The 11,682-nt window shown below is 47.0% G+C and overlaps 1 protein-coding gene across 1 annotated transcript in view; it reads right to left on the reverse strand.

Moving 5' to 3' along the window:
- Positions 1–7,293: 7,293 nt before the first annotated feature.
- The window catches only part of LOC111157529 (neutrophil cytosolic factor 4), a 22,727-nt gene continuing 18,338 nt past the window's right edge, over positions 7,294–11,682 (reverse strand). The window contains exons 8-10 of the mRNA XM_022519018.1: positions 9,539–9,669; positions 9,238–9,303; positions 7,294–7,661 (exon numbers count right to left, since the gene is read on the reverse strand). Coding sequence (XP_022374726.1) covers positions 7,466–7,661; positions 9,238–9,303; positions 9,539–9,669 — 393 coding nt within the window. The 3' untranslated portion in view covers positions 7,294–7,465. The remainder of the gene's footprint in view (positions 7,662–9,237; positions 9,304–9,538; positions 9,670–11,682) is intronic.

The raw sequence follows: 11,682 nt of genomic DNA on the forward strand, positions 1-11,682 counted from the left end.
TCTGTTTTATCTGTCATTATGGTCATTTTTCATTCGTAACACTGTTTTCTTTTATCCCCCCACCTTTTTTTTCTCTTCATTACTCCTGCCAGAGTCTTTCCAAAGAACCCATTTGGGGCTTTATTCATCGTTGTTGCTGTTGACGTTGACTTCTGTGCTTATCTTTGTTATTTCTTCTATATCTCCCTGTGCTAGTTTTATTGTTCCTCTTTTAACTTCTGCTATTGTAAGCTTAGCCTGTAAACTTCCAGCTATTTTTCTTTTTATGCACTTTCTCTATTGTTATATTTGACCATTAAAACTAAAAAAAAAAATCCTCACACATTTAGAAATTTAAAAACACACTAAGTAACTGATAGCTCAAAGAATATAATCACGAGGCACCTGGGTGGTGCAGATGGTTGGGCGTCTGACTTTTGGTTTTGATTCCGGTCATAATCTCAGGGTTGTGAGAACAAGCCCCGTGTTGGGCTCTGTGATCAGCACAGTCTGCTTGCGTTTCTTTCCCTCTCCCTTTGCCCCTCCCCCCACTGCACACGTTTGAGCACTCTCTCTCTCTCTCTCAAATAAAGAAATAAATCTTAAAAAAAAAAAGAATATAAGCATGATTGAATTAAAAGAACACTTACAATTGAGTAACATGGAGATATCAAAACTTGTGGGATATGGTAAAGTCACATTTTTAAAAATTAGAGCCATTTGGGGTCCTTGTGCCACTGAGCCAACAGGCAGAGAAAGGAGTCACTGAACTGGCTGGAACTATTGATGCTTATTACCAGAGGGGAGATTAAGTTGTTTCTACACAAGGGAGGTGATGTCTGGAACCACAGCAATTCATGTGTATGCCTGACAGTGTTTTCTTATCCTCTAGTCTTGGTCAGTGGCAAACTGAGGCAACTCAATAAAGACAAGACTTCCAAGAACTCAGATCCCATAGAATGAAGTGTTGGGTCATCCCACCAAATAAAGGCCCTATTTGGCCAATGTGTTGGAAGAGAGTAAGGGAACAATAAAAAGAATGGTGGGAGGAAGTAGTTAGAACACCAATTTAGGACCTATGACCAGCTGGGGAGGCAGTGACTATAATAACCATATTATTTAATCCACCACCACCCCCCATTTTATATACAGAATACCTGTGGCAGCGAATGTTTCAGGTTTCAGTTGGGAATATGTCTGTGTTGATATTGCCCTACAATGATATTGTAGCTGATGGGACTTTCCACGTTCCCCGTCCAAGGCACATGGAATTTTTACTTGGATGAAGGACAAGAGTGGATGGTGGGGGCAAAATGGGTAGATTATGCCAGATATCCTCACGTGCTCATTCCTATCTACTCTACACTCTTCTCCACCCCGCTTTCTGCCCTAGGAGCATGACTCTGTGTGGATTAAAAGAGCCAAGTCCTCTGGCTTCCAGGTAGTTCTGGCCATGGGGAAACCCTGTCTCTGGGGAAAATCAGAGGGAGGGAGGGAGGGAGGAAGAGGATGATGGAGTCTTTATTTCTCTGATTCTTTCCCTGCAGAGTTACTTTGGGTAGACTATGTCCACCAAGTAAAGGTCACTGGCCCTCTCACAGTGCCCCTCTACACACAACTTTCTGCTTCCAGGTTTCATAAACTTTTCTTCTCTTTAGTTCTATAGACCCAGGAATGCAACAGGTCTGTAGTCCTCTCTCTGGGATATGGAGCCATTCTTTCTGGTTCCCTACATGCTGCCTCTATCTCTATAAGTAGTTCCTTTATTAAACAACCCTTGAATCATCCTAATTTCAGGATGCCATAGTTTTCCTATTGGATATTTGATTGTGAGTCAGGAATAGAAGTCTCAAATGAAGAAGCAGCATTGCAATGAAATCTTCTTTTAATGACTTTTTCCAGATGTATTCCATTGACTTAGATTTCTTCTTAAGAAGTGTGCTTCTGGGGGCGCCTGGGTGACTCAGTGGTTAAAGCCTCTGCCTTCGGCTCAGGTCATGATCTCAGGGTCCTGGGATCGAGTCCCGCATCGGGCTCTCTGCTCAGGAGGGAGCCTGCCTCCTCCTGTCTCTCTCTGCCTGCCTCTCTGCCTACTTGTGATCTGTCAAATAAATTAAAAAAAAAATCTTAAAAAAAAAAAAAGAAGTGTGTTTCTGACCGGTTATTTATCATTACCTTCCACATGTTATTAATTGCAAACTGTTCAAGGCTATTACCTGATCACAGATATTCACCACTTTGGCAAGGGGAATGTTTTCATCTGTGTTCACCATGTCGTCAGCACCATCATGATTATCAGTCAACTCTTATCTCTATTTAACACAGCTTCGGGAATTTCCCCATCACGCAAGGAGTGAACAACAGATGAATCATAGTTTGTCATTTCTTTGCTTATCAGCTGCTCTAGCTTATTTACATTTTAGGCTGATAAACTTCTTGCGCAAGCATGAAGTTTTCCATCACCATCTTCTCAGTAGTCACAAAAAGAAGTCTTCAAAGCCCTTATGGACAGGTTTATTTTTCAAATATCACTGTATACAGACGCTGTCAAGTCTCTGGGAATGCTGATTTGTCAGCATTATTCGAAGTGTTGGTCATTGTGTAAATAACATTCTGAAGAGTAAACTCTTTTGGGGAGTCATGGAGTCTTGGGCTTCTATGATGATTGCAAGTACATAGTCCTAAAAGAAGTGTTTATCTTTGTTCTAAAATTCTTTGTGCTCAGGCTATAGTACACCCAACTCACTGGGGAGACCTAAATGCTGAAACACTAGTGTTCGTGAGAAATTCAGGAAGGAGGTGTGCATGGCAGTTTTCCAGGAATGATGATAACATTTCATAAGTCATTTTTTCTAGTCCAGAATGCCTACAGTGAGTTGGCAACTGGCAAGAAGTAGTTATTAGTCGGTCAGAAAACATAGTCTACCCAAAGTAACTCTGCAACAAAACAACCCATGTTGTCTTGTTGGCATGATAACGGACAGTAAGTTGCATCCACCTTTCAAAGATGGCACATGTTGGTTTCTTTCCAGTAAGTTCCACACGTATCCTGTAGGTACCTGCAGCACTTGGCAGGCCAAGAGGAGCCTACAGGGTATACCCAATTGGTGGCTCCTCACTGGCCTTTCTAGAGAGAAATTTTCTCCCCACTACCAACTGATCCATGTCAAAGTTCTAATCAGTTAATATCATAGCAAACCCACTGATGCCATTTTCAGCAGCTTCATTATCAGCAAAAGCTTTTTCACCTCCTATTTTGACATTTTCATGCTTTGGTTATATGTAGAGTCAGAAATAAAGTAAAAAAAAAAAAAATCACACACACCCCCGAGAAAACAAAGTATAAGGGAACAATGGAGGCAAGGGTGTCCGGTAAGCATAATTATTTAGCTAGGGGTCAGAAACTGTCACTAACTCTGTGCCAAGTTTACATAAAAATAGACCATGGTTCTCTGGAGACACCCCCACCCCTGCAGCCAGGCTGTCTTTTGCTTAATAGTTGTCAGGAATATCTTGTATGCTTTTACTTTCAATGTTTCCCTGTCCTTAGATTTTATGTGAGTCTCTCATGTGTATGACACTCACATGGACTTAGTTTTTTTAAAAAATCTAACCTGGCAATCTTTTTTTAAAAATATTTTATTTATTCATTTGACACACAGAGAGAGATCACAAGCAGGCAGAGAGACAAGCAGAGAGAGAGGGAGAAGCAGGCTCTCCACTGAGCAGAGAGCCCTATGCGGGGCTCGATCCCAGGACCCTGAGATCATGACCTGAGGCGAAGGCAGAGGCTTAACCTACTGAGCCACCCAGGTGCCCCTAACCTGGCAATCTTTTAATTGGTGCATGGAATCCATATATTGTTCAAAGTATCAAAATTATTGATGTATTTGAACTTCGTTTTTTTACCGAGTAACTTTTTGTATCCTACTTCTTTTTTCTTCTCTCTTGCTTCTTTCTTTTTTCCCCCTGAAGATTTTATTTTTAAGTAATGTCTACACCCAATGTGGGGCTTGAACTTACAACCCCAAGATCAAGAGTCACATGCTTTTCTGACTGCACCAGCCAGGCACTCAATTTCTTTCCCCTTTTTAATTGGTTTCCTTTCTTTGTATTCATTTTGACATAAATATTAGTAAATACGTATGTTCTTTTCATATTCATTGGATGATTTTCATAAAAATTTTACTATGCACATTTAATGTGCCTAATGTTAAACAATCTTTAACACTGGTTATGCATAGCGTAAGCAGCTCAGAATGTTTTAATTCCACCTCTCCTAAGGCACATATGGTTGTTATCATCCAACACATTAATTTGTCCTTTTTAAAACCCTAGACATTAGACATTAGACATTATTATTAACTTATATTGAGACTGTTTCTTTGCATTTACACGCACATGTGTGAGTCAGGATTCCGTCAGAGAAGTAGGGTCACTAGAAAAGATGTGACTAGAGTTTTGCCTTGAGGATTCAGTCTTCCTCTGCTATGGGAGCTGGTTAAATCTTTCATAGGATGCCGTTGCATCTGTGTTAGGTCTGCTAGGCAGGCTGTCAAAAATAGAAGACGCATGTGACTTGAGAGAAGCCAGGACAAACAGAAACCTCCAGGTGCGAGCTGAAACCATGAGGACAACTGTCACATAAGCCTCTGACCACCACCAAGACTCCAGTGAGGGTGACCTGCAGAGGAAACCTGTGCTCTTTGGCACAGAGCTAACTACACTTCCAGCAATGGAGCTGGGACCTGACATTGAAGGGGTTACTAAGAAGCCTGCCATCATTCGAAGTGCTATTCTTTATTGTGGCAATTTCAACTTTCTCTCACTGCTTTGAAGATCTTCTTTTTGACTTTGGTGCTCTGAAGTTCCAAACTATGACCCCGCAGATAAGCAACAATGGGCATGAACTACAGTAGCCTCTTTTTACTAAGAAGAAGCTTGCTGCTTCTTAATCTGAATTAAATGTCTCTAATGGCCCATGCCAGTTGGGATCCACGCAGGGACGGAAGTTCTTGGAAATATCGTTTCAGCTTAGCAAGTCAACATAAGACAAATCCACCACAATACTTAACATTGCTTTTGTTTATCACATGTTCTTGCATCTCAGAGTGTCCCTCCTGGATCTTTTTCTTCTTCTTGAAGAATGTATTTTAAAGTTACTTTTGGTTCAAGGATCTTGGTGACAAACTCTCAGTTTTTATCTGTACATGTTTTCATTTCACCATCACTACTGAAAGATGGTTTTACTGAGCATATAATTCTTTTTTTTTTTTAAAGATTTGTTATTGGGTGCCTGGGTGGCTCAGTGGGTTAAGCCGCTGCCTTCAGCTCAGGTCATGATCTCAGGGTCCTGGGATCGAGTCCCGCATCAGGCTCTCTGCTCAGCAGGGAGCCTGCTTCCCTCTCTCTCTCTGCCTGCCTTTCTGCCTCCTTGTGATCTCTGTCAAATAAATAAATAAATAAATAAATCTTAAAAAAAAAGATTTGTTATTTATTTGAGAGAGAAAATGAGAGAGAGAGAGAGAGAGCATGAGAAGGGGGAGGGTCAAAGGGAGAAGCAGACTCCCCTCTGAGAAGGGATTCCCAATGAGGGACTCAATCCTGGGATTCCAGAATCACGACCTGAGCCAAAGGCAGTCGCTTAACCAACTGAGCTACCCAGGTGCTCTGGAGCATATAATTTTTGGTCGAAAGTTATTTTGTCTCTAAAATTTCGGTGTCATAGTATTGACTTTGGTTTCCATTAAACCAGACAAGTTCCTTAGACCCACCGCTCTGAGTTTCTGATCAGTTTTGAAGTACTCCAACTGCCATCTCTTTAAACATTGTCTCTCCATTCTCTGTATTTTCTCTTTCTGAGAGTTTGACTTTTTAAAAAGCACATTCTGTTGTTTGTATCTCTTAACTTCATTTTCATATTGTCCAACCATTTGTTTCTCTGTGTCATATTCTGCGGAATTTCTTTGATTTTTCTCTTTCCCAATGCACTGGTTTTCTCCTGTCTAATATACAGTCTAGCCCACCCACTGGGTTTTCTGATTCAGCAGGTGCACACACACACACACACAGAGAGAGAGAGAGACACCTGCTTGTGGGTACACACAAAGCATGCATGTACATTCTAGCTCTCTTTTGCAAATCTGCCTGGTTATTCTCTTCCGCTTGTTCATTTTTATGCTTTGATTCTTTATTTCTTTAAACATTTTAGTCACATAGCTCAAAACCTTGTGGTCCCTGCGACTCTAAAGTTGTTGCTTACTAGCACTGCCTGTTCTCGTTCGCGGAGAGTTAGTGATCTTTGACATACGCCTTTGCTTCCTCTGAATCCCTAGCCCAAACTCAGGATGCTTCACTCCAGAGGGGACTTCCTTCTATTTCTGCTTGGAGGCACGGACGCCATTCTGTCAGGACCACTTCAGCCCTCACTCCCAGGGACCTTGACCCATCACAAGAATCCCTGGTCCAACCTCCCGCAATATGGCCTCCCTGTGGCTCAAGCAGCCTGACAGCAGTGCTGTCTCCATGATTCAGAACAACTTCCCCCTCCATGCTGTGGGTTCTGGCCCCAGCTGTGACATGGGGGGCTTGGAGGGAAAGAGGAGGGAGGGTCATTAAAGAAGCCCACTACTTCTTGTGAGGCTGTGATTCTTTGAAGAGAGTGTCCTATCTAGAGCCTCCCAACCAGTCAGGTCAAGCAACATGTTAGAAGCCAACAACTGGATTTGTTACAACGGAGTTTTCAAGGTCTGCTGAATTTTTGTCGAGTGGCTATTTTCTAGTGTGCCATTATGGGTTATATTGTATCCCCCACCCTCTAGGATATGTTGGAGTCCTAGCCCCCACTACCTCAGAATGTGACCCTTCGTGGTGATGGGGTCTATAGAGGTGAGGGTCTGTAGCGTGAGGTCAAAACAAAGTGCTTCAGGTGGTCCTAATCCAATATGAAGGTGTCCTTGGATGCAGAGACAGACAAGGACAGAGAGAAGCTTCGAAGAGCAAAGGAAGGACACTATGTGAGTATGGAGGATGGGAATAACGCAGCCATAGACCAAGGAATGCCAGAGAATGCCAGAAAACCACCAGATGCTAGGAAGAGGCAAGGAAGGATACCCTAATGGGTTTCTTGGGAGCATGGCCCTGCCGACATCTTGATGTTGGTGGATGGGGCAAGGGAATGGGGCAGCCAGAATATAGGACCAATGCCAGGGCCCCCTTCCATATATAAATGACCCCTAACTGACCCTCACTAATGGGGATTTCACTTCCTCTCCTTTCGTTCCTCAAAAGATACCGTCTTTCACAGTCTGAACCTTTGAGATGAAAGGGTTTATTTAATTCCAAGACCAAGTGTGCAGACAGACAGAATACAGGTCCATGGATTAGAACCAGCAAGTCTGTCCCACGCTCCCAGGTTTTCCTGGTCCTGTTCTCCTCAGAGAGCTTCTTACTGAGCATCCCTCCCTGCCCCAGGCACACCATCAGCTCAAGGGACAGTGTTGTAGACCGCGTAGTCATCCTTCTGGGTGACATGCAGCTTCCAGGGGAAGAGGCGTTTCTGGGAGGGGAGACTCTGGGCCTGCCTCACCATGAGCACCACATCCTCGTCTGAGAGCAGCCGCACCAGATCGCCTTCGGTGTCCCGGTAATTTAGGGCGATGTCCTCCCTCTGGAACTCCCGCCTGGGTGGGAAAGATCAGGGTTAATAGAAGGTCCGGGGGTCCTAGAACTAAGCCTCAGGGAGACCGGGAGTGGGGGCTGAGAGAACTTTAAAGCCGGGGTCTAAGAATCAGAAGAGGTCAGAGCATGATACAGGCCTTATCCCTCGTGTGGTCCCATTGCAGAGATGGAGAAACAGACCTACGGGGGAGAAGGGGCTCTTACAGTAAGTTACTGGCACAGCCTGAAATGCCTTGTGTGTATACATGCAAAGTTAAGAACTTCCTGGGGAAGGGGAGTGAGTTTGGCCAGGTACAGAGCAGAGACCATCAAGCCTCTGAGGGCTACCTGTGTGCAGTTATGAGAACTCCTACGGACTGGGACCATCTCGTGTGGGGTGCACATGGCTGGTGACAGTAAACACTGATACAACCTTCCTATAGGTAACTCAGCAAATGGGGCTGGAAGCCTAACAGACTTGCAAACACCTTGACTCCAAAATTCCACTTCTAGAAACTCATCGTGAAGGGAATAATCATGCAAGTCACCACATATGAGGATCCCAGCGTTCTTTCTGGTAGTGAGAAAGGGGAGGGTGATCCCAGTGGCCAAGAAGGGGTGGCGACTCCAGAGCCTCCCCAGAATGATGTCATGCAGCCAGCTGATGTCATAGTTATGCAGTGGGGGTGGGGGTGTGCTCGGAGGCCATCTCCATGTGCATCTGATCATGAGAAGGGGGATATCTGTATTTCACTTCTTTCTACCTTTCTGTGTTTTTTGGTTTTTGTTTGTTTTTTTAAAGATTTCATTTATTTATTTAACACAGATCAAGAGAGAGAGAGAAAGCACAAGTAGGCAGAGTGACAGACAGACGGAGAGGGAGAAGCAGACTCCCCGCCGAGCAGGGAGCCTGATGCAGGGTTGGATCCCAGGACCCCAAGATCATGACCTGAGCCGAAGGCAGACGCTTAACCGACTGAGCCACCAAGGCGCCTAACCTTCTCAAGTTTTTTTTTTTTTTTTTTTTTAAAGATTTTATTTATTTATTTGACAGATAGAGATCACAAGTAGGCAGAGAGGCAGGCAGAGAGAGAGGAAGGGAAGCAGGCTCCCTGCTGAGCAGAGAGCCCGATGCAGGACTCGATCCCAGGACCCTGAGATCACGACCCGAGCCGAAGGCAGCGGCTTAACCCACTGAGCCACCCAGGCGCCCCCTTCTCAAGTTTTTTAAGAATGAATAGGGATTATTTTCATCATCAGTGGAACAAGGTTATTTCCATTCTGAGGCTGGCTCTCGGGAGGTGGAGTTTCTCTGATAGCAGAGGACCCAAGTCCAAGGCTAGGAAGACTCCAGCTTGAGCTGCAAAGCCACACTCATGAACCGTGTGACCTCCTCTGAGCCCCTTGTATGTCTCTCTGCAGACCCCCACTCATCTCCGACACGGGGGGCTGATAGCTGCCTGGTGGGGCCGGGCTGGGGATAAAACAGGATGCAAAACACCTACAGCTGACTCGCTCTGTGTTCCTCCTGCTGTTGGCTTCTCTGGGGTGTCTGACCCCAGCCCTCTGCCCTCCACCCTCTGCCCTCCCACCTCTCACCTCATGAGCTGCAGCAGGTCCTTGAACAGTGGAGTGCTGCTGAGGTCCTCGTCCACCGCGATGTCCCTAAGGGGGACAACAGGCAGCAGTGAGGGGGTGTCAGGCCAAAGGGGGACATGGGGACAAGGCCGGCAGGACCACGCTGGAGCCTGGCGTCTTGTTACCCAGGTATGGCTTATCTGGAGGGCAGGGCGAGCCCCCACAGGCTTTTATTCTGACTCCAAGATCCGCTTTGGTTCTCGGAGTCAGGAATGTGATTCAGGGGGTGGGGACAGGCAGGGAGGGCGGCTGGGCCACGAACTTGGTGGTGCTGATGGTGTCCTCGTAGTAGTAGCAGCGCAGCCAGTTGGTAGGGTCTTCTTCCTCCGGGAAGTCCTTGAGGATTTTCACGAATGACTGTGGGAAGATGCCCGTGGCTCCCCTGACAGTGCCCTGAGGAGGAAAGGAGGGGTTGCCCTGTCAGCAGGAGGAGAGGCTCCAGGACCAGACGTTGCTCCCCCCTCCCCCCACATCCCCCAACCCCGCTCCCTTATAATGATGCAGACAAGGTCGTATGCAGAGGCAGAAGAAGTAGTGGCCGAGGTCACCATGCTGTTCACCCCAAGAACAAATTCCGTTCTAGAATAGGTCGAGATCTCACTTATCTGAAAAGCTGCTTTCATCTCATTCAGTCATTCCTGAGTGAGCACCCGCCACGTGTCAGACTCTGGGTTTGGGGAGGACGACATCCTTGCCCTCCTATGGGGAGCACGTGCCATGATGGGTGACGGTGGATGCACAGGGAAGTGGGTAAACTTCACACTGAGCCAGTGGCCAGGGAACACAGAATGGGGGAGGGGAGGTAGCTCCCTTCACTCACTCATTCATTCATTCATTCATTCACTCATTGACTCTGCGGACAGCACAGAGCAGCTGCTCTAGAGCCAACGGCCCGAAAGCTCTCTCCAGCCCTGGCCACGCACGACCCAGCTACAGCCTGTGCTTTGCCCACATGTTCTCCAATCTTCCCAACTCTAGAGAAGACGTTATTATCCCCATCCCATTTTACAGACACAGATACTGAGGCTCAAATTCGTCTCCTCCCTCCTCCCGGACCCTCCCCTTAACCTGAGGCCAGAAATCGGCCATCCCACTAACATAGAGAACTTTCCAGAAAACAGGAAGGTAACAAGCATTTCCTGTTTCTGGAGAGTTTCCCAGCAATACCCCACAGCTGTAAGAGCCACAGGGTCCCGAGACAGGGCTCCAGAACGGGGGTACGATCAAAGCTGCCAAGTCCGTGAGACCAACAGACCTTGCACCTCTCTATGCCAGGGGCTCTCCCCTCCCTGGAGTCCCCGCGGGGCCCGTCCCACCATCTTCTTTAGACACCCCCTGCCTCAGGAGCCTCGACAAAAGGGAATCTTGTTTAAGAACAGCAGGACCCAATCCGAACGGCTAGAACAGGGGCCAGGGCCTCCCATCTCCCTTCACTGAGTCAGTAGGAGCCACACATGCCTCACGTGGGAACAAAACAAAGATTGAGACCTTCATCTTCCCGGCAGCCCCGGCACCAGCCAGTTGGACATATCTAGGCCCTCTGTGGGCCAAGCCCCAAACAGCTGCACCTCGGCCAGCCCTCCCAGGACTGCAATGAAGAAACGGTCTGACAGCTATCTCCGTTTACAGAAAAGGAAACCACAGGGTTGAGCAAAGTTCCCAGGAAGCTAGTTAAAAACAACTAGGAAATGACACCACAGTCCGACTCCAGAGCTCAAGGTCCGCATCACTACGTTTTCTCGCTGCCCACAAGGTAAGGGAAATCATCCCGGATGACACATCAGTGAGTCTCAGCGGCCGGTGATTTTGTCCCCCAGAGCCAAATGTCTGGGACCCTAGACTGTCAACTGCAGGGCCGCTCCTGGGGTCTAGTGAGCAGAGACCAGGGAGGTGGCTAAACCCCCCCAACCAATGATGCCTGGGGATGACCTCTCACTACCCCCCGCCCCCCCCCCCCTCGCTGACAACTATCTGGCCCCAAATGTCAGCAGTGCTGCGGTGAGAAGCCCCGTGACAGACCAAGATATCAAACTCAGTAGATTAACAGACTTGCCCGAAGCCACTGGCCTCCGAACCAAAGGCAAGTGTGGTCTCCGAATCTTCTGTTCCAGGCACACACTTGCCTCCCCTGTGGCTGTAGTTCTCAGGCTGCCCTCACCCAGCTGCTCTGATTTCCAGAACTATCCTCAAGGACATCTCTTCCTTGGGGCAGTCCCTGCGCCTGCCCCCTTTGATTTCCCCCCACAAGCAGACCCAAAACAACCTCACCTCCAACTTACCTCCATCCTCACTGCTATCCTTATTCCCATGTCTACCTCCAACCTCATCCCCACCCTCAGCTCTACCTTCACATTCATCCTCACCGCCATCCTCACCTTCTTTACCCCCATCCTCCCCTCCAACATC

The sequence above is a fragment of the Enhydra lutris genome, unplaced genomic scaffold (assembly GCF_002288905.1).
Source record: "Enhydra lutris kenyoni isolate GAN:26980312 unplaced genomic scaffold, ASM228890v2 scaffoldscaffold55, whole genome shotgun sequence".
Lineage (NCBI taxonomy): Eukaryota > Metazoa > Chordata > Mammalia > Carnivora > Mustelidae > Enhydra > Enhydra lutris.